The sequence below is a fragment of the Haliotis rufescens genome, unplaced genomic scaffold (assembly GCF_023055435.1).
Source record: "Haliotis rufescens isolate VD_foot unplaced genomic scaffold, xgHalRufe1.0.p SCAF_34, whole genome shotgun sequence".
NCBI classification, from domain to species: Eukaryota; Metazoa; Mollusca; class Gastropoda; order Lepetellida; family Haliotidae; genus Haliotis; species Haliotis rufescens.
The window spans coordinates 277,906-304,000 of record NW_025964046.1 but is presented as its reverse complement, the minus strand read 5'-3'; the positions used below and the strand labels follow the sequence as shown (position 1 = coordinate 304,000).

The window sequence follows — 26,095 nt, the reverse complement described above, 5'->3', positions numbered from 1 at the left end:
CCACTGTAACTTGATAATGACCTCATATTGTTTGACAACGGGCCATAATCACGGCCGTTATAAGGTGACGTCAAGTTGATGTTCATTATAGCTAAAATGGATAGAATTATCATTAAACCGCCCGCACGTTATCAGAAATGAGCTGGCCACTGTAACTTGATAATGACGTCATAGGGAAGAGAAAATGACGTCACGCATTATAGTGACGTCATCTAGTTTGTTCTATGACGTTTCCATATTTGTAAAATGTGGTCATTGACATTCCTGTTGATTGCAGTAAATGTTTCAAAACCGATGTTGTTGTTTCTTTTTATTTGATAACAAATTCCATCCATTTTAGCTATAATAACGGTAACGCGGTCTTTTTTGCAGAAGCCCAAGGTTTCTCCTTCGTCGGGCAGTTAATGGAAAACCTCGGGCTTCTACAAATGATAATGCCCTGAAAAATAGCGTTACCCTTAATTATAGCTAAAATGGATAAAATGTTCATGACAGAGTCGGAATCTCTCTGCTTTTAGCAGGGATCTCATAAGAATAGGGTTTTGTCGCATTATTTATAAATTTGTACACTCTACTGATTAATGTTCACACAAATTGGCAATGTTCACATCATTTATTAATGCTCACACAAATTACCAATGTTAACCCCCTGGATGCCACAGGAACATATATGTCCCTCCTAGACAACCCTCACTTTGAAGTCGAATAAAATTCAAAAGATACCATGCACACTAACACGCTTCACAGTTTTGAATAAGGTGGGGAATTCCCTGTGATATCATTCACTGGCATTTTAGGCCAAGTACAAGTACTGAAAATGACCTCTGAAAATTAGGTACATTGTAAATGTCGCCATTTTTTACATGTAACTAAATCACCACTCACGGCGTTATTTACAGCATGTTTTGAAATCTAAATTTCGGGTATTTACTCGGAGAAATGAATTTCAAAAATAGCATATTAGTGATCATAGGTATCTGTCGTTTATGAAATTACCAATGATCATTCCAAACCGTCTCCGATAACCCGAGAATCGTTTCGAATGTTTTGGAAAATACGCAAACACGAACGCCGAAGTCAACTTTCCGCCATATTGGATAGTGTTTACAAAATCACGTGTCAGGTACACCGGTTATGAGGAGCCTGTAACATCACGTATATTTCAAACTTAGCTGCCATACATACATCCTTGAATTCCTCATACATCTGAGAATCAAATGACCAATGGTCTTTGTCACCAATACGAAGTGGCTGGATTAAATCAAGCAAAATAAGTTAGGTGTAAAAACGAACGCTGTGCTCGAAAAACTGCACTTGTTAGAAATGTAAAAAAAGCAAAATACAGATTTTACACAGTGTAGCATTTTCTCCTATTTTGAGCTATCTATTTGTCTTTTCGTTCAAGATATTGGCTCAACATTTTCAAAATATGCATGGGAAGATAATCGTAGGAAGAATAAGGGAATTTAAAATAGATACATTGTAATGTTTTGATATTTTCAACAGAACTTGTCAAAGTTACCGTCCTGTGTGACGCCATGACTGACGCAAAATCACACACAACGACAACAGTATTTATCGGAATTTCTGACTATTTCGGTTTGTTTCAATGAAAATTATAACAACAAATAACAGTACATAGATTGTCAGAATGTTTCTGATTACTTACATGTCACATTTATGTATATACGATCTCTGAATCAACGAAAGTCACCTCATAAAATCCCGCGTATTGTTGACAGTGAACACGCCATTTTGTAAAAGTCGGTCACAGGTAGTGATGTCATACGTCAACATTGTTGTACATATTTGGTAATTTCTTTGAGATGAAGGTCCTTGAATGAGAGTGCACACGGTCATTGTACCATGCTGTTTACAGTGTCAGTACACTGGGATGTAGATTTTGCATATGTTTTATACATTTTTTCACACAATTAATTTCACTTTGAATATTTGTCAATGTTCAATATGATATCATACGTAAATAGAGGCCACAACATGTATGAACGAACCTTTCATAATCTCCTGGTTTTTTAACATTGTTTACATAACAATTGATAGGTTTTTAGTGTCGAATACGATATTTCTTTCCTTTGGACAAGTGTTACAAGATGAAGTGTAAATGTAACTGCAGCATGTACGTGTTTCTTGGGATGTGTAATAGTCAATATTATAAGTTCATATAACCAATGTCCATGAATAGCGGTTTCATTTTATTTTATAACTAAAACAGAATATATTACTTTAACAAAATGGATAATATTTTTCGTTAAAATATATGCACAGATTTCTGAAAAAATTGTCTTGGTCTTAGAATTGTTTTTTATGTCGTTTGATACACAGAACAGTGATATCTAACGATTCGCCAGGTGCGCGTTAGTCACAAACAATTTAGGAATTATTCCTCTCGTTTTGCATTATATAATCAATGGCTTCATTCATTTTTCAATATTGTGATCACAGGATATTATACTGTTTACTTTATTTCTCCGGGAATTGTAAAATGTTTAAAATAATAAACTCCATGCCAGGTACCCCGTTGGTTCAACCTTATACGATTATCCTGAAAATTCTATACCAAAAGAGCTTTCTTCGCATCTTTTATTGTGTAATTCTGAGAGGAGATGAAGAGAAAAAATAACACAGTGATGAACAAATATTGGTCCAATATTGAAGATAATTTTGGTTGTTTTGAAATATTCTTTTGAGTATTTCATTACGTACATTGATGCCTAACAGGTGCGTGTCTCGTCCAATTAAGATACACGATGAACTATTTAATTGTTTACTTATTCAAGAAATTATTTAATGGTGAAAGCAGTCATTTATATTGTGTCGAAAAAGCGTCAAATTCCGTTTTACACATCGAGATGTTCCATACCATGAACGAAAATTAGGGGAGATATGTATTAATCAAAATACCAGTGCTGCTTTCTCCGACGTTATCAAAGACATAAAACCAGCCATGACGTCAAATAGCATGACGTTATTTTTTTTGGTATTTCATTACATTTGATGATAAGGCTAGTGCTCCATTAATAATGGTGCAACATTAGTCAAATTACACTTACACATTCAGGAGAATGTTGGAATCTAAGGACTAAGTTATAGGTTAGACAGGGCAATCCATTTCTCTATTACCTATTTTTAATGAAGTACGATTTGATCATTTCTTATGGGGATTTTTTATATAACTAAACGTATACAGTTTCAATATCGATATTTGTGTTGGAATAGTTTGGTTCCACGTGAACAAAACACCACGAAAATAAATTGTCCTTACCCACAGCTAATTCTCCCCAAGCGACCCGAGTTACAATAAACTAGTGCTACGCTTAGCGGAGTTATGCCCCCATTTTATTTGTACGTGTGTAACCTATCCGGGGCCTTTTGACGTCAGAGAAAAATCAGTTTTCGTCATTTACGGCATGCTATTTTTGGCATTGGATGTATGCCGTTATTCATACGCATATAGCTCCATTTAATATGTAGTTACGTCGTTCAGATAGTAGGCAGTATTTTGTTCCCTCACAGTTTCCGTAAAGCTTCTAAATGAAAAAAATCATCGCACAGTACTTTTATCGGTGTACGATAAAATGCGGAGGAGTTTACTGTTTTTCAACGCAGAATAAATTCTCGAACAACACTTAGAAGTGTATTTATTTAAAACCGGATTAATATTTGCAGTTAACTTTACACCATCAAACAGGAAAGTTAATATTCTCCACCTCTGCGTAATTTTATAGCCAGAGGTAGATCCAGTGCCGTGTGAGCGCAATTCTCGCACAACCTTCACTTTTCCGATCTTAGGAAAATTGGCGTCAGAAAAAAACTCGGCATCCAGAGGGTTAACGCAACTGATTCATGTTGACATAAATTACAAATGTTCACATCACTGAGTAATGTTCACACAAATTACCAATGTTCACAAAACTGATTAATGCTCACACAAATTGCCAATATTCACAAAACTGATTAATGTTCACACACATTGGCAATGTTCACACTACTATTTAATGTTCACACACATTACCAATGTTTACGCAACTGATTAATGTTCACACAAATTGCCAGTGTTCACACTACTGGATATGTTCACACAAATTGCCAATGTTTACCCTACTTAAGAAATGTTCACGCAGATTACCAATATTCACATTACTGAGTAATGTTCACACAAATTCGCAATGTTCAGACTAATGATTGATGTTCACACAAATTGCCAATGTTCACGCAACTTATTAATGTTCACACAAATTGCCTATGTTCACATTACTGTTTAATGTGCACACAAAGTGTCGGATCAATGTTTAAATTTATGACAAAACCGGAGGCCAATGTGCACACCAATAACCTTGTGCTCAACAATGACCAATTTACACACCAATGGCCAATGTACGCACCAATGACCATGTGCTCAACAATGACCAATTTACAAACCAATGACCAATGTACGCACCAATGACCAATTTACACACCAATGACCAATGTACGCACCAATGACCAATGTACGCACCAATGACCAATGTGCACACCAATATCCATGTGCTCAACAATGACCAATTTACACACCAATTACGAATGTACGCACCAATGACCAATGTTTACACTATTAACCAGTGTGCACACCACTGATTGATGTTCACACAAATTGGCAATGTTCACACCACTGACCAATGAACACACTAACGGGCAATATTTCACACTCTTATGTCCCCAGTTAGCATCGATAGCGGCCTGACATCTCCTGCCCATGGAAGAGACGTGTATGCGAATCACATGAGTAGCCCACTCGGCCTGCAACGTCTGGGTTTGTGGTTGACGTCGGCGTAGCCGTCTATCCAACTCATTCCACAGGTGCTCTATCGGATTCAAATCCGGGGATCTGGAGGGCCAGGGGAGACCATCAACGTTGCTGTTGGCAGCAATTGGGAGGACTTGTGGAAGGAGAATTTCGTTGATGTATCGTTGAGCTGTACGATTGCCCTGGATATGGACCAAACCTGTCCTGCCATGATGAGAGATAGTTGCCCACATGACAACGCTACCCCCACCAAACCTGTCCACTTCCTGTACGCAGTTCCCGGCGTCTGCAGACCCCTGCTCCTCCATCCCCTCGACGGAGGAGAAATCTTGGTTTGTCGCTGAACCAGACATCTCTCCATTGCAGTTGAGGCCATACCCTGTGTTGACGACACCAATGCAGCCGTTGTTGACTCCATATGACGCGTCGAACAGGTCTTTTTCGTAGACCTGCTGCTCTTAAACGGTTTCGTAAGGTCTGGTCGGTGATTCTGCGCAGTCCGGGTATTTGGGATGCGGTTGCGGTGGCTGTGGTCCTCTTTTCACGTAGGTGGCGCAGTCGGATGTAGCGATCCTGGACGGGGGTGTTTTTTTACTCATACGCCGATCATATGTTGACCCCTGCTGTTGAAACCGATCCCATAGTCATGAGATGGTGCTGGGCGCTACATTGAAAAGCCTTGCTACAACTGATGGTGATTCCCCTGCCTGCAAGCAGCCTATGACGTTGTTTCTTTGCACTTCTGTTAATCTTGACATCTTGTTGTCACTGTTGCTGATGCGAGGGAATCGAAAACACTGCACATTAATACCTTCCATAGTGCTGGTGCACGTTCAGTACGTGCAGCTCCATGGCTATTTTGTTAATGCACTTGGTGCGTTTTTCCGCATCGTGCGTGTTTCCCGACTAATGGTTTGCACGTCCTTGTTGTGATCCTTTTGATCCGGGAAATTAACACATTAAACCTGTTCATTTTGCACCTCTTCGTCCGCTTATTTTGCTCTTTTGGCCCAAAATGTCCGTATTGCGTTTCTGTTTTTGAAGAAATCGCAGGCCAATGACCATACTATTGACACCATTGACAAATGTGCACACTAATGTCCAATGTGCACACCATTGACCAATGTGCACACTATTGACCAATTTACACACTATTGACCAATGTGCACACTAATGTCCAATGTGCACACCATTGACCAATGTGCACACCATTGACCAATGTACACACCATTGACCAATGTACACACTATTGACCAATGTGCACACTATTGACCAATGTACACACAATTGGATTACAAATTGATCAGGGTTAGCGATAATTATTCAACTAAACACCAGTAATATGCATTAATGATAAGGAAGAGAATTTATGGATGTCAACTTCTGTATTATAAGGAGTGAGTTAAAGTTTACATCGCAATATTTCAGCCACATAGCGATGGGTATTATGAGGAACACACATTTCGGAATCATTATGTGTATCACTTCTAAAGGCTTTTCAAAGATAACATTAATGATACAACTACATTAACAATATCAGCATACATTATGACGTTTCAGCGGCGAAATGTGTTTGAAAATACGGGGAATATAAATTTGAATGTGTATACAGTTCCATGCCAACGAATCCCCAAATATACCAACATGCCAACACCGTTATCACATACACCGAAACGTTGCTCTTAATTGTAATAAAGAAGTTGTTCATCCAGAGATTCTTTTCCTTACGTAGTACTCCAACTTCTAAATGCCTATCAAAGAAGACCAACGAGTACTCGTGTATATATTTCCTGCCCGGGTCATCCCTTCATCTCTGTTGCATGTAACTCCAACCCTGGATTAACTGCACAATACTGACGCGTACTAAATCAGCAAGACATTTTCAATAAACCTTTACCATATAATGGGAGGTATATGTCTCGTTCGACGGTGTTCCCATCGATTCTGACCCGACACGTATGTGGTTTTCCGCCTTCATCTAACAAGTCGTCAATGTACAGCGTGCTCCCCAGCGAGGTTTCCTGAGCGAAGATCCTGCAGAAATAAGAGAGTGAGTGAGTGGAGGGACTTGCGGAAGGAGAATTTCGTTGATGTATCGTTGAGCTGAAAGATTGCCCTGGTTATGGATCAAACCTGTCCTGCCATGATGAGAGATAACCGCCCACATCATAACGCTACCCCCACCAAACCTGTCCACTTCCTGTACGCTGTACCCGGCGTCTGCAGACCCCTGCTCCTCCAACCCCTCGACAGGGGTAAAATCTTGGTTCGTCGCTGAACCAGACACCTCTCCATCGCAGTTGAGGCCAAACCTTGTGTTGACCAATCCACACAAATGACCAATTTACAATTTTCAGTTTAATGCCATTTTGAGCAGGACTTCAGCTACATCACAGCGTGTCATCTTAATCAGGAAAGAAGAAAAAAAGAAATGACAGAAGTGAGAGAAACGATCGAAATAGTTAGAATATATTGACTTAACTAATTTTTTTATAAGAACATTTTGTTATAATAAATATTTATATTTTCATCTGTTTTAAATGTTCTTCACAAGTTCACCGAGAAATAATTCATAAAAGTATTTGTATTTTCATCTGTCTTGAATGTTCTTCACAAGTTCACCGAGAAATAATTCATAAAAGTATTTATATTTTCATCTGTCTTGAATTTTCTTCACAATTTCACCGAAAAATAATTCATAAAAATATTTATATTTTCATCTGTCTTGAATGTTCTTCACAAGTTCACCGAGAAATAATTCATAAAAGTATTTATATTTTCATCTGTCTTGAATGTTCTTCACAAGTTCACCGAGAAATAATTCATAAAAGTATTTATATTTTCATCTGTCTTGAATTTTCTTCACAATTTCACCGAAAAATAATTCATAAAAATATTTATATTTTCATCTGTCTTGAATGTTCTTCACAAGTTCACCGAGAAATAATTCATAAAAATATTTATATTTTCATCTGTCTTGAATGTTCTTCACAAGTTCACCGAGAAATAATTCGTAAAAATATTTATATTTTCATCTGTCTTGAATGTTCTTCACAAGTTCACCGAGAAATAATTCGTAAAAATATTTATATTTTCATCTGTCTTGAATGTTCTTCACAAGTTCACCGAGAAATAATTCATAAAAGTATTTATATTTTCATCTGTCTTGAATTTTCTTCACAATTTCACCGAGAAATAATTTATAAAAGTATTTATATTTTCATCTGTCTTGAATGTTCTTCACAAGTTCACCGAGAAATAATTCATAAAAGTATTTATATTTTCATCTGTCTTGAATGTTCTTCACAAGTTCACCGAGAAATAATTCATAAAAATATTTATATTTTCATCTGTCTTGAATGTTCTTCACAAGTTCACCGAGAAATAATTCATAAAAATATTTATATTTTCATCTGTCTTGAATGTTCTTCACAAGTTCACCGAGAAATACACCTGCATTTGTCGTTTCATCCATGTGAATATGTGAAAGGGACAGTAAGGTTGTAACAGTCTTAAAGAAAATTTGACATGATTTGTGTCTTTGTCGTCAAAAGAAAGAAAAAGCGAATGGGCTGCTTGAGCGCAAGTTAAATTAATTCCCGATAGTACTAAATCCTATTCAATTTACCCGTAAAGAAAACCCTTGTCGCAAACCTAACTTATAAATGAGTGAGTGAGTGAGTATGGTTTTACGCCGCTTTTAGCAATATTCGAGCAATATCACGGCGGGGGACACCAGAAATGGGCTTCACACACTGTACCCAAGACATAGCAATAGCTATGAAAGTTATCAGAATAAATATGCGAAAAGGAATGTTATGACACTTAATTTAGGCATTCTTATGTATTCTGAAAACGTATGAGCACCTTAATTTCTAAATCAGAAGAAATTATTTAATTGTGCTCAAGGTCCATCTCCAAAGACATTGAATGAGATTCGAACCCGTACAACGACAATGTGGTGTTTGATTATATCATGCCTAAATGCCCGGAACAACTTAATATTAACAAAATACTAAAAAAACATCGGATATGCACATTCAGAGTGAGGTGAAATGGGGTTTAACGTCGCTTCCAAGATTATTGCACTTATATGGCGACGTGCATGCATGTGTGTGTGTGTGTGGCTGCTTGTACTAGTCCGGACTGATGCCGTTTTATAGAGCTAGCACACTGAGATACCATGCCGCAGGTTAACATGAATATCCCACTCAGACACAGTATACTGACTCCGAGCCGACCAGTAGTTGTTATAGCCCTTAATGCCGAGCGCCAGACAGGGTAACACATAAAACTATCTTTCAACGTCTTTTTGTATGACGCGGCTGGGGATCGAACCCCGGACCTTCCGCTCTCCGGGCGGACGCTCTACCATTAGACCACGGAGGCGGTCTAAGTGTAAGAAGGAAGCCGTCAGCCATTTCAATATAGATAAAACCCTTCCAATAAATGCATTAAATATCTGCTAAAAGCAAAGTCGATTGTAAGGTTCCAACTACATCATAAGCTTGTATTTATGAATCACTATCACTGAGCGATGACACCAGGTGTTCGGCGTATCCTGTCCCAACAGTGGCACCTGCAACAAACACCCGAGTGAGTGAGTGAGTTGGGTTTAACGCCGCTTTTAACGTTATTCCATTTATATCGAGACAATTTCCCTCAATTGTATTGATAGGCTGAGTGATAATTCCAATATTTGTATTTGTTGACCAGTCCCGTGTATGTAATCCTGATATACACCTCCCGTACGTAGAATTAGATAAAGTTGATAATCTATGAGTAAATGAAATTTTAATTAAAGGTGAAGTTAGGAATATTTTACTGTCCGTGGACACCGAAAAGGCAACTGGATCTGATTGTATTGGGTAAGTATGGTTTTACGCCGCTCTAAGCAATAGACGAGCGAACGCTTGAACCACCAGGCTACCCGACCGCCCCTTGGATGGATTAGAGTGAGTGAGTGAGTATAGTTTTACGCCGCTCTTAGCAATATTCCAGCAATATCACGGCGGGGGACACCAGAAATGGGCTTCACACATTGTACCCATGTCGGGAATCGAACCCGGGTCTCCGGCGTGACGAGCGAACGCTTTAACCACCAGGCTACCCGACCGCCCCTTGGATGGATTAGAAGGATAAGTGGTTGACATAGTGAAATTTTGATGACATGATTGATATATTGTTTAACGCGGCATTCAGCGATGTTACAGCTTTATGACGACAACCTGTACTTAGTGAAATACATCCAGGCATTGATATCGTGAACACTGACACACAATCAACCATGTCACAAAGAGACAGATCACCTGATTGCTATTTCTGGCTTAGTTTACGAGAAAATATAAACAATATAAAACAATGCCTTTGTGAGCAGGAAATAACATTTGAATGGTAGATCATCGATGAAGACAAACCGACGATGCTTTACAATATGTGTGTGTGCGTGCGTGCGTGCGTGTGTGTATGTGTGTGTGTGTGTGTGTGTGTGTGTGTGTGTCTGTGTGTGTCTGTGTGTCTGTGTGCGTCTGTGTGTGTGTCTGTCTGTCTGTGTGTGTCTGTGTGTGTGTACAAATTACTATATTCTTTGAAATGAAATGTATTTTTACCCACATACTCTTCACAAACTGTGCTGTACGGAAATTCGTATTTGATCAAGGAAGATCAAACCCAGATATTAGATTCTATTCAAAACTTCATATTTAAAAAATGGCAGATTTTCAATTAAGTAAATGAATTGAATGATAAGAAACTGCAAATATTTTTATCAAGTATACACATCTAGCTTTTTGGTACTTAAAATTCATTTGTTACATTTAACTTTCACTGATGTATTACTTGCATGGTGTATTAATTGTATGATGTATTATTTGTATGATGTATTATTTGCATGATGTATTAATTGCATGATGTATTAATTGTATGATGTATTAATTGTATGATGTATTAATTGCATGATGTAATTGTATGATGTATTAATTGTATGATGTATTATTGTATGATGTATTAATTGTATGATGAATTTATTGCATGATGTATTAATTATATGATGTATTAATTGTATGATGTTTTATTTGCATGATGTATTAATTGCATGTTGTATTAATTGTATGATGTATGAATTGCATGATGTATTAATTGCATGATGTATTAATTGCATGATGTATTAATTGCATGATGTAAAATGCGTCATGGAGCGGAATTCACATAAGCGATTCGCTTGTTCACCAATCCATTCTCACATATTTGTAAAAATATATATGTTTGAATCAGATTCTGTCTGTCATCCAACATAATTCTTCCAACATAAACAGTAATAACCAGTTCCTTGGTTGTAAAAGGTACAGTACGCAACCTTCAGTGGTAGAGACTTCGTGGAGTTATGGTAACCGATGGCGTCACAATGGTCTGCAAAAGCATTGTAATGAAATTCATTGTAACGATAGCTTCCAGGAGACATTGTTTGATCTCCCCCAAGAGTTATCTCTAGTGTAAGCCAGGGTGGAGTGATAGATAGCATGTACTTATTTGCGATAAATGGAAATATTAGAATTCAGAAATAGAACAGATGTATGGTAAAGAAATAGGCCTGCTGCAGAAAGAGACACATTGGTTATAACTAAACCTCAATTATTTTACCTGTGTGCGTTCTTTGGATCGTAAGGCGATACGTCTTTGGAGCTCAGCCATTCTACGGTTACACATTGGTTATAACTAAACCTCAATTATTTTACCTGTGTGCGTTCTTTGGATCGTAAGGCGATACGTCTTTGGAGCTCAGCCATTCTACGGTTACACATTGGTTATAATTAAACCTCAATTATTTTACCTGTGTGCGTTCTTTGGATCGTAAGGCGATACGTCTTTGGAGCTCAGCCATTCTACGGTTACACATTGGTTATAATTAAACCTCAATTATTTTACCTGTGTGCGTTCTTTGGATCGTAAGGCGATACGTCTTTGGAGCTCAGCCATTCTACAGTTACATCTCTTCCTCCTGATGTCTCGGTGACGTGGCAATGCAAAGCTAGTCCGGTGTTTCTCATCAGCTTTAAACTATTGGGTGGTGGACGTACAACAACTCCTGAAACAGAAGCAAGGATGTAAACACCGAACTTAATCTCATCCACGACACAGACGCCATCTCCTATAAACTTAATCTCATCCACGACAAAGACGACATTTCCTATAAACGTAATCAAATCCACTACACAGACACCATCTGCTATAAACTTAATCTCATCCACGACACAGACGACATTTCCTATAAACGTAATCAAATCCACTACACAGACACCATCTGCTATAAACTTAATCTCATCAACAACACAGACAATATCTTCTATCAACTTAATCTTATCCACTACACAGACACTTTCTGCTATAAACTTAATCTCATCAACAACACAGACAATATCTTCTCTCAACTTAATCTTATCCACTACACAGACACCATCTGCTATAAACTTAATCTCATCAACAACACAGACAATATCTTCTATCAACTTAATCTTATCCACTACACAGACACTTTCTGCTATAAACTTAATCTCATCAACAACACAGACAATATCTTCTCTCAACTTAATCTAATCCACTAAACAGACTCTATATGTTATAAACTGAGTCTAATCCACTACACAGACACTATCTGCTATCAACTTAATTTTATCAACTACACAGATACTATATGCTATCAACTTAATATTACCCAATTCACAGACACAAAGTGCTATGAACCTTATCTTAACCACGATACAGACATAATTTCCTATAAACTTAATCTCATCAACTACAGACACTATTTGCAATACATTTATTCTCATCAACTACACGCTATCTGCTATCACGCTATCTGCTATAAACATAACCTTAGTCCCTACACAGACAATATCTGCTAAAAACTTAATCTTATCCAAAGCACAGACACAATCTGCAATAAATTTAATATCACACTATCTTTTATAAACATTATCTTATCCACTACATGGACGCTATCTGCTATAAACTTAATCTCATCAACTACATGGACGCTATCTGCTATAAACTTAATCTTGTTCACTTCCCAGACACTATATACAATCAACTTTATCTTATCCACTACACAGACACCATCTGCTATAAACTTAATCTCATCAACTACATGGACGCTATCTGCTATAAACTTAATCTTGTTCACTTCCCAGACACTATATACAATAAACTTTATCTTATCCACTACACAGACACCATCTGCTATAAACTTAATCTCATCAACTACATGGACGCTATCTGCTATAGACTTAATCTTGTTCACTTCACAGACACCATATCCTGCATTATGAATAAACATTGCATTTAGCGAGCCTTGGTGAGCTAAATACATAATGTTGATTCCTAATACAGGATATTTACCATCCCCAAACACAGAAGCGTGACAACCTCTTAATCAAATACTGCCTTTTTTTATTCTGTGTTTCAAAATCGCTTTCCCTCTCTCATAAACATTACCGAAACATTGCGAGTTTTCCTGGAATGCGCGCATTAATATTTATTACGTCACAGGGTAAGTGATGTGTCAGTCGGACAGTGACAGTAGCCAATATAGTTCCAACTGAAATCTGTTTCTTATACAGTGGCGAAGCAACATATACGCAAAACAACAATTGTTTTTAATTGCCTTTCGCGGCAATCCATCGGTCTGTCCGCTTGAGTAACTGCCCTTTGTCATGGGGAAGCTACTCTAAACCTAGTCTACGAGACTTCACGGCCACGGTCAGACGTTGTTGACAGTCGATCTGTCCTGTCATAACGCTAAGAAGTGTAGTCAGATGTACACGCAGCGACAAAACGAAACAAGTTAACAATTCAAACATATTTCGGGAAAATCCAATTATTTTAATTTGTGGAGAAGGTTGCAAGCCGCAGAGGTCTACAAGCACAGATATGACTACTGATCCCGCTTGACTAGGCCTCGTGCCCTCGCAAAATTGTTTCTCCAAAGTTGCCAAAACTTATAAAATGCCTTCGCTACGTAACAGTTAGACACTGATTTTCAGTATAATAGACTGATCTTTTAATAATGATAGCAATTATCTCTGTTGTTTATCCAGATTCCCGATGGTTATTTCTGACTCGATCGTCGAATGACGAGGGCGACGCCATGTTTTTTTTAAAAACAGTGAAAGTAGTCCCTACTTGACCTTTGATATTTGTATCTCTATCCGCATATGACCCCAACGGATATCGTTTTTATCCGTTGGCTTTATCCTGCCGAGAAACCTACCCATTATATGATAAAAACTTAATATCAGACTATCTGCTATAAACTTAATATTATCCACTACACAGACACCATCTGCTATAAACTTAATCTCATCAACTACATGGACGCTATCTGCTATAAACTTAATCTTGTTCACTACACAGACACTATATACAATAAACCTAATGTTATCCACTACACAGACGCTATCTGCTATAAACTTAATCAAATCCACTACACAGACACCATCTGCTATAAACTTAATCCCATGAACTACACAGACAATATCTTCTATAAACTTAATCTTATTCACTGCAAAGACACTAGCTATCAGCAATAAGCTATTTGCAATAACAAAACTATCTCGCCACGCATGTGTTAACAACCCAAGCCTGCCCAACAATTGAGTCTTCACCAGAGACGCACAGTGAGCGCTCGGGGACTGATTGGCCAACAATAGAAGAATCCGACGAGGTCGACAGTACACAGACCAGCGATGAACAGAACAAAGCCATATCTCTGGAGATTAAGAAAAATCTTGGACACAAAGAAAAGCGATCATTCATGGAAAGTTTACTTGGTATCTACTACAAAAGCATGAAGGAAATCAATCACGTCAGAGAGGGCTTATACGATTATGTAAAGGATAATTGTGACAACTTTCCACCAGGATCGATTGTCAAACGACGAAATATAAATGGCGGTGCTCGCAATGCCCTCGATAAATGTGCACAAGATATATTAAATGATGTGTACCAGAACATGTACTCCATCGACAACATTGATACAGATCGAAAACTAACAGGCGATACCGATGTCATTGGGCTCATACTGAGTCATGTCGTGCAACTTAAACAGTGTGTCCCACAGGCTACAAAGTCCACTGTCAAGAAGCTCTCGGATATCGAGTTGAAACTGAATGAAGACCTGTCACCAAAAGATCTCAAGATCGGCCACAAGAGCAAGATAATTGACGACCTTGCTAAAAGGCTGGAAGATTCAGAACTAAGACGATCGGAATTAAGAGCACAACTCAAACTCGACTCACAAGAAATTAAAACTCTCAAGGAAAGAGTTCACGAGCTTGAGCATGAATTGAACTAGTTCGTCTTAATTATGAAATAGACACCAAACTAAAGACTATTGATAATAAGATAGGCAACGTCACTTCCAAGATGAAGCTCTCATATGCCAGCGCAGTAAAATCGCCCCCAAAATCAACTGATGTACCCACTGAACAGACTCAAACTGCATCAACAACGATCACCCTTGACACTACCCAGTGCCAACCCACACCCACCCAACCTACAACGAACGCAAACAGTCATGACAACGAAAAGATTGAGAAACAGAGCAGATCATACAAGGAGATAATCTCACAAAAATACAACATCAGAAACAACGACTTCAAAACCAAAGGAGAAACCACGTATGGTAGATTTGACGAACACTGATCTTCTGTGGAACATCTACAATGATAAATTCCATGGTCTAGTTTTTTTCCGGCATAGTAGATGGTGACAACTCTCACCCTGTCCATCCTCACACAGGAAGTCACTCTGATAAACCTTCAGGCACCTACAAGATCAAGTCACTGGCTAATTCCTACAACACACTTGAAGGGGTTTCAAGAGTCCGGACCAAAAGAGTTGTTCTCTCTAATATCAGGGCAGACAAATCGTTTGATGATGTCAAACAGTTAATCTTTGACTACGCACATGAACGCCACGTACGTGTTACTCATGCACGCCTGCTGAAGAAACGTGTCCACTACGACAATACAGAGACATACACAGTTCAAGTCAATATGTCGTGTGACGATTATGATTATGTCATTGATGACAAAAAGTTCTGGCCTGAAGATATAGAATGTCGTGACTACGTTCCGCGCTTCAGGAACTATGAAAAGCACGGTCAGTACAGTGATAACAAGCAACGACGTCAGTAGAAAACGTGCATTAGGGCTGAAACCAGTGTCCCACTCCATATCATGTCCCTTGTGTCTTTAATTATGACTCTTAGTCTTACATGGATTGTACGTGGTATGTTATATGGTATACGTGGTATAAATAGTGAAATTCCAAACTCAGTGGACATACTGGCTATTCAGGAACACTGGCTTTCGCCGGATTGTGAGTATAGATTTAATTACTTGTCTGTTTTTTCAGTTAATACCTATTCATGCAATTCATAATTACTTTCTGCCAGAGGCTCTGGTGGCACGCTATTCTATATAATGATACATCCATGTGGAGTGCTAAGTCGCACGTACGCATTCTGCTATAGGCTTAATCATATCAACTACACGGACGCTATCTGCTTTAAACTAAATCTTATCCACTACACAGACACCATCTGCTATGAACATAATCTTATCCACAACAGAGACACTATCGGCTATGAATATACTCTTATCCACTACACGGACACTATCTGCTTTAAACATACTCTTATCCACTACATGGACACTATCTGCTTTAAACATACTCTTATCCACTACACGGACACTATCGGCTATAAACTTAATTAATCTACTTCACAGCTGCTATATGCAATAAACTTAGTCTGATCCAGGATACAAACGCTATCTGCTATCAACTTAATCTCAGGAACTACACAGACACTATACGCAATAAAGTTATTCGTATCCACTACACCGATACTATCTGCTATCAACTTAATTTTTCCAACTACTCAGACACTCTGTGCTATGAACTAAGTCTCATCCACTACACATACACTATCTCCTATAAACTTAATCTCATCCACTACACAGACACTATCTCCTATTAACATAATCTCATCCACCACACATACGCTATCTGCTTTAAACTTAATCTCATCCACCACACATACGCTATCTGCTTTAAACTTAATCTCATCCACCACACATACGCTATCTCCTATTAACTTAATCTCATCCACTACACAGACACTATCTCCTATAAACATAATCTCATCAACTACACAGACACTATCTCCTATTAACTTAATCTCATCCACTACACAGACACTATCTGCTATAAACATAATCTTATCCACTACACAGACATTATCTCCTATAAACTTAATCTCATCCACTACACAAACTACACAGACGCTATCTGCTGCAAAACAAAGTCTCATCCACTACACAGACTCCACAGACAATATCTGCTATAAACTAAATCTCATCCACTACACAGACAATATCTGCTATAAATTTAATCTCATCAACTACACAGACACTATCTGCTATAAACATAATCTTATCCACAATACAGACACTATGTGATAAACAAATCTATTCCACTACACAGACACTATCTCCTCTCAACTTAATGTTATTCACTACACAGACAATATCTGCTATAAACTGAGACTAATCAACTACACAGACGGTATATCCTATAAGCTTAATCTCATCCACTACACAGACACTATCTCCTATAAACTTAATCTTATCCATTACACGGACACTATCTGCTATCAACTTAATCTCATCAACTACACAGACACTATTTCCTATCAACTGAGCCTAATCCACTACACATACACTATATGACATCAACTTTATCTAATCCATTACACAGACGCTATATCCCATAAGCTCAATCTCATCCACCACACAGACACTATCTGCTATCAACTTAATCTTATCCACTACACAGACACTATCTCCAATAAACTTAATCTCATCAACTACACAGAAACTATCTGCTATAAACATAATCTTATCCACAACACAGACACTATGTGATCAACCCATCTATTCCACTACACAGACACTATCTGCTTTAAACTAAATCTTATTCACTACACAGACACTATCTCCAATAAACATAATCTTATCCACTACACAGACACTATCTCCTATAAACTTAATCTCATCAACTACACAGAAACTATCTGCTATAAACATAATCTTATCCACAACACAGACACTATGTGATAAACATATCTATTCCACTACACAGACACTATCTGCTTTAAACTTAATCTTATTCACTACACAGACACTATCTGCTATAAACTTAAACTCATCCACCACACAAACACTATCTGCTATAAACATAATTTCATCCACCCCAAAGACAATATCTCCTATAAACTAAATCTCATCCACCCTACAGACAATATCTGCTATAAACTAAATCTCATCCACCCCACAGACAATATCTGCTATGAACTTAATCTCATCAACTACACAGACTACTCACACACAATCTTCTATAAACTAAATCTCATCCACTACACAGACACAATCTCCTATAAACCAAATCTCATCCACCCCACAGACAATATCTGCTATAAACTAAATCTCATTCACCCCACAGACAATATCTGCTATAAACTTAATCTCATCCACTACACAGACTACTCACACACAATCTTCTATGAACTAAAACTCATCCACCACACAGACACTATCTCCTATAAACTTAATCTCATCCACAACACAGAAACTATCTGCTATAAATTTCATCTCATCCACTACACAAACTACACAGACGCTATCTGCTACAAAAAAGTCTGATCCACTACACAGACTAAACAGACAATATCTGCTATAAACTTAATCTCATCCACTACACAGACAATATCTGCTATAAACTTAATCTCATCAACTACACAGAAACTATCTGCTATCAACATAATCTTATCCACAACAACGACACTATGTGATAAACCAATCTATTCCACTACACAGACAATATCTGCTTTCAACTTAATCTTATTCACTACACAGACACTATCTGCTTTCAACTTAATCTTATTCACTACACAGACACTATCTGCTATAAACTTAATCTTATTCACTACACAGACACTATCTGCTATCTCTTGCTTAATAAAGGTGTGAGGATCTACACCGAAACGTCGCACTAATTGTAATAAAGAAGTCGTTCATTCATAGAACGCGTCTTACTCATCACACCAACTTCTAAATGACACTCAAAGAAGTCAGTCTAATCAACTACACAGACGCTATATGCTAAAAGTTTAATCTTATCCATTTCACAGACACTATCTCCCATCAACTTAATCTTATCCACTACACAGACACTATCTGCTATCAACTTAATCTCATCCACTACACAGACACTATCTGCTATCAACTTAATCTCATCAAATACACGGACACTATCTGCTATAAACTTCATCTGATCAACTACACAGACACTATCTGCTATAAACATAATCTCATCCTCTACACAGACAATATCTCCTATAAACTTAATTTCATCAACTACACAGACACTATCTCCTATAAACATAATCTGATCCACAACACAGACACTATGTGATAAACCTATCTATTCCACTACACAGACACTATCTGCTTTCAACATAATCTTATTCACTAAAGAGACACTATCTGCTATAACCTGAGTCTAATCCACTACACAGACGCTATCTGCTATCAACTTAATCTCAGGAACTACACAAACACTATCTCCTATAAACTGAGCCTATTCCCCTACACAGACGCTATCTACTATAAACTTAATCTCATCCACCACACAGACAAGATCTGCTATCAACTTAATCTCATCAAATACACAGACACTATCTGCTATCAACTTAATCTCATCAACTACACAGACACTATCTGCTATAAACATAATATCATCCACTACACAGACAGTATCTGCTATAAACTGAGCCTATTCCACTACACAGACGCTATATGACATCAACTTTATCTAATCCACTACACAGACGCTATCTGCTATCAACATAATCTCATCCACTACACAAACTACACAGACGCTATCTGCTGCAAAACAAAGTCTCATCCACTACACAGACTACACAGACAATATCTGCTATAAACTAAATCTCATCCACTACACAGACAATATCTGCTATAAATTTAATCTCATCAACTACACAGTCACAATCTCCTATAAACATAATCTTATCCACAAAACAGACACTATGTGATAAACAAATCTATTCCAATACACAGACACTATCTCCTCTCAACTTAATGTTATTCACTACACAGACACTATCTGCTATAAACTGAGACTAATCAACTACACAGACGCTATATCCTATAAGCTTAATCTCATCCACTACACAGACACTATCTCCTATAAACTTAATCTTATCCATTACACAGACACTATCTGCTATCAACTTAATCTCATCAACTACACAGACACTATTTCCTATCAACTGAGCCTAATCCACTACACATACACTATATGACATGAACTTTATCTAATCCATAACACAGATGCTATATGCTATAAGCTCAATCTCATCCACCACACAGACACTATCTGCTATCAACTTAATCTTATCCACTACACAGACACTATCTCCTATAAACATAATCTCATCAACTAAACATACACTATCTCCAATAAACATAATCTCATCCACTACACAGACACTATCTCCTATAAACTTAATCTCATCAACTACACAGAAACTATCTGCTATAAACTTCATCTCATCCACTACACAAACTACACAGACGCTATCTGCTACAAAAAAGTCTGATACACTACAAAGACTACACAGACAATATCTGCTATAAACTTAATCTCATCCACTACACAGACAATATCTGCTATAAACTTAATCTCATCAACTACACAGAAACTATCTGCTATAAACATAATCTTATCCACAACACAGACACTATGTGATAAACCTATCTATTCCACTACACAGACACTATCTGCTTTAAACTTAATCTTATTCACTACACAGACACTATCTGCTATAAACTTAAATTCATCCACCACACAAACATTATCTGCTATAAACATAATTTCATCCACCCCAAAGACAATATCTCCTATAAACTAAATCCCATCCACCCCACAGAAAATATCTCCTATAAACTAAATCTCATCCACCCCACAGACAATATCTGCTATGAACTTAATCTCATCAACTTCACAAACTACTCACACACAATCTTCTATCAACTAAATCTCATCCACTACACAGACACAATCTCCTATAAACCAAATCTCATCCACCCCACAGACAATATCTGCTATAAACTTAATCTCATCCACTACACAGACTACTCACACACAATCTTCTATGAACTAAAACTCATCCACTACACAGACACTATCTCCTATAAACTTAATCTCATCCACAACACAGACGCTATCTGCTATAAACTTCATCTCATCCACTACACAAACTACAAAGACGCTATCTGCTACAAAAAAAAGTCTCATCCACTACACAGACTACACAGACAATATCTGCTATAAACTTAATCTCATCCACTACACAGACAATATCTGCTATAAACTTAATCTCATCAACTACACAGAAACTATCTGCTATAAACATAATCTTATCCACAACAACGACACTATGTGATAAACCAATTTATTCCACTACACAGACACTATCTGCTATCACCTTAATCTCATCCACTACACAGACGCTATCTGCTTTCAACTTAATCTCATCTACTACACAGACACTAAGTCCTATAAACTTAATCTCATCCACCACACAGACACTATTTCCTATCAACCTAATCTCATCCACTACACAACCTACACAGACGCAATCTGCTACAAAAAACTCTCATCCACTACACAGACTACACAGACAATATCTGCTATAAACTATTAATAATTAAATCTCATCCACTACACAGACACTATCTCCTATCAACATAATCTTATCCACAACACAGACAATATGTGATAAACCAATCTATTCCACTACACAGACACTATATGCTATAAGCTTAATCTCATCCACTACACAGACAACATTTCCTATCAAATCAGCCCAATCCACTACACATACACTATATGACATCAACTGTATCTAATCCACTACAGAGACGCTATCTGCTATCAACTTAATCTCATCAACTACACACACTATCTCCTATCAACATAATCTCATCTACTACACAGACACTATCTGCTATAAACTAAGTCCAATCCACTTTACAGACGCTATATGCTATCACCTTAATTTCATCCACTACACAGACACTATCTGCTTTCAACTTAATCTCATCAACTACACAGGCACTATCTCCTATAAACATAATCTCATCCATTTCACAAACTGCACAGACGCTATCTCCTATAAACTAAATCTCATCCACTACACAAACAATATCTGCTATAAACTTAATCTCATCCACTACACAGACAATATCTGCTACAAGCTTAATCTCATTAACTACACAGACACTATCTGCTATAAACATAATCTTATCCACAACACAGACACTATGTGATAAACCAATCTATTCAACTACACAGACACTATCTGCCATAAACTAAGTCCAATCCACTTTACAGACGCTATCTGCTATCACCTTAATCTCATCCACTACACAGACACTATCTGCTATCAACTTAATCTCATCAACTACACAGACACTATCTCCTATAAACAGAATCGCATCAACTACACAAACTACACAGACCCTATCTGCTATAAACTAAATCTCATCCAATACACCAACAATATCTGCTATAAACTAAATCTCATCCACTACACAGACAACATCTGCTATAAACTAAATCTCATCCACTACACAGACAATATCTGCTATAAACTTAATCTCATTAACTACACAGACACTATAAACATAATCTTATCCACAACAACGACACTATGTTATAAACCAATCTATTCCACTACACAGACACTATCTGCTTTCAACTTAATCTTATTCACTACACAGAAACTATCTGCTATAAACTAAGTCCAATCCACTTTACAGACGCTATATGCTATCACCTTAATTTCATCCACTACACAGACACTATCTGCTATCAACTTAATCTCATCAACTACACAGGCACTATCTCCTATAAACATAATCTCATCCATTTCACAAACTGCAAAGACGCTATCTGCTATAAACTAAATCTCATCCACTACACAAACAATATCTGCTATAAACTTAATCTCATCCACTACACAGACAATATCTGCTATAAGCTTAATCTCATTAACTACACAGACACTATCTGCTATAAACATAATCTTATCCACAACACAGACACTATGTGATAAACCAATCTATTCACTACACAGACACTATCTGCCATAAACTAAGTCCAATCCACTTTACAGACGCTATCTGCTATCACCTTAATCTCATCCACTACACAGACACTATCTGCTATCAACTTAATCTCATCAACTACACAGACACTATCTCCTATAAACAGAATCGCATCAACTACACAAACTACACAGACCCTATCTGCTATAAACTAAATCTCATCCAATACACCAACAATATCTGCTATAAACTAAATCTCATCCACTACACAGACAATATCTGCTATAAACTAAATCTCATCCACTACACAGACAATATCTGCTATAAACTTAATCTCATTAACTACACAGACACTATCTGCTATAAACATAATCTTATCCACAACAACGACACTATGTTATAAACCAATCTATTCCACTACACAGACACTATCTGCTTTCAACTTAATCTTATTCACTACACAGAAACTATCTGCTATCTCTTGCTTGATAAAGGTGTTAGAATCTACACCGAAACGTCGCACTAATTCTAATAAAGAAGTTGTTCATTCATAGAACTCGTCTCACTCATCACACCAACATCTAAATGATACTCAAAGAAGTGAGTCTAATCAACTACACAGACGCTATATGCTAAAAGTTTAATCTTATCCATTTCACAGACACTATCTCCTATCAACTTAATCTTATCCACTACACAGACACTATCTCCTATAGACTGAGCCTAATACACTACACAGACGTTATATGACATGAACTTTGTCTAATCCACTAAACAGACCCTATCTCCTATAAACTTAATCTAATCCACTACACAGACACAATCTCCTAACAACTTAATCTCATCAAATACACAGACACTATCTGCTATAAACTGAGCCTAATCCACTACACAGACGCTATATGACATGAACTTTATCTAATCCACTACACAGACGCTATCTGCTATAAACTTAATCTCATCAACCACACAGACACTATCTGCTATAAACTTCATCTCATCAAATACACAGACACTATCTCCTATTAACTTAATCTCATCCTCTACACAGACACTATCTGCTTTCAACTTAATCTTATCAACAACACAAACACTTTCTCCTATAAACTTAATCTAATCCACTACACAGACACAATCTCCTATCAACTTAATCTCATCAACTATACACACACTATCTCCTATAAACTGAGCCTAATCAACTACACAGACGATATATGTAATGAACTTTATCTAATCCACTACACAGACGCTATCTGCTATAAAATTAATCTCATCAACTACACAGACACTATCTGCTATGAACTTAAACTCATTAAATACACAGACACTATCTGCTATAAACATAATCTCATCAACTACACAGACACTATCTCCTATAAATATAATCTTATCCACAACACAGACACTATGTGATAAACCTATCTATTCCACTACACACACACAATCTCCTATCAACTTAATCTGATCAACTACACAGAAACTATCTGCTATAAACATAACCTTATCCACAACACAGACACAATGTGATAAACCAATCTATTCCACTACACAGACACTATCTGCTTTCAAGTTAATGTTATTCACTACACAGACACTATCTGCTATAAACTGAGTCTAATCCACTACACAGACGCTATATGCTATAAGCTTAATCTTTTCCACTACACAGACACAATCTCCTATCAATTAAATCTCATCAACTACACAGACTCTCTGCTATGAACTAAGTTTAATCCACTTTACAGACGCTATATGCTATCACATTAATCTCATCCACTACACAGACGCTATCTGCTATCAACTTAATCTCATCCACTACACAGACACTATCTCCTATAAACTTAATCTCATCCACTACACAAACTACACACACGCTATCTGCTACAAAAAAGATTCATCCACTACACAGACTACACAGACAATATCTGCTATCAACTAAATCTCATCCACTACAAAGACAATATCTGCTATAAACATAATCTCAGAAACTACACAGACAATATCTCCTATAAAAATAATCTTATCCACAACACAGACACTATCTTCTTTCAACTTAATCTATACCGAAGCGTCGCACTACTTGTAATAAAGAAGTTGTTCATTCATAGAACTCGTCTTACTCATCACACCAACTTCTAAATGCCACTCAAAGAAGTGAGTCTAATCAACTACACAGACGCAATGTGCTATAACCTTAATCTTATCCACTACACAGACACTATCTGCTATCAACTTAATCTCATCAACTACACAGACACTATCTCCTATAAACTGAGCCTAATCCACTACACAGACGCTATATGACATGAACTTAATCTAAACCACTACACAGACGCTATCTGCTATAAACATAATCTCATCCTCTACACAGACAATATCTGCTATCAACTAAATCTCATCCACTACACAGACAATATCTGCTATAAACTTAATCTCATCAACTACACAGACACTATCACCTATAAATATAATCTTATCCACAACACAGACACTATGTGATAAACCTATCTATTCCACTACACAGACACTATCTGCTTCCAACTTAATGTTATTCACTACACATACACTATCTGCTATAAACTGAGTCTAATCCACTACACAGACGATATATGCTATCAGCTTAATCTTATCCACAACACAGACACTATCTCCTAGCAACTTAATCTGATCCACTACACAGACACTATCTCCTATAAACTGAGCCTAATCCACTACACAGACGCTATATGTCATGAACTTTATCTAATCCACTACACCGACGCTATCTCCTATAAACTTAATCTCATCCACTACACAGACACTATCTCCTATAAACTTAATCTCATTAAATACACAGACACTATCTGCTATAAACTTAATCTCATCAACTACACAGACACTATCTCCTATAAATATAATCTTATCCACAACACAGACACTATGTGATAAACCTCTCTATTCCACTACACAGACACTATCTGCCTTCAACTTCATGTTATTCACTACACAGACACTATCTGCTATAAACTGAGTCTTATCCACAAAACAGACACTATCTCCT

At 37.2% G+C, this 26,095-nt stretch overlaps 1 protein-coding gene across 2 annotated transcripts in view; it reads right to left on the bottom strand.

Annotated features, from left to right (window-relative positions):
* LOC124123828 (neural cell adhesion molecule L1-like) overlaps nucleotides 1-26,095 on the bottom strand; it is a 61,423-nt gene that overhangs the window by 11,012 nt on the left and 24,316 nt on the right. For both annotated transcript variants that reach the window (XM_048380967.1, XM_048380966.1), the window contains exons 6-7: nucleotides 11,729-11,888; nucleotides 6,702-6,838 (exon numbers count right to left, since the gene is read on the bottom strand). In XM_048380967.1, coding sequence (XP_048236924.1) covers nucleotides 6,702-6,838; nucleotides 11,729-11,888 — 297 coding nt within the window. The remainder of the gene's footprint in view (nucleotides 1-6,701; nucleotides 6,839-11,728; nucleotides 11,889-26,095) is intronic.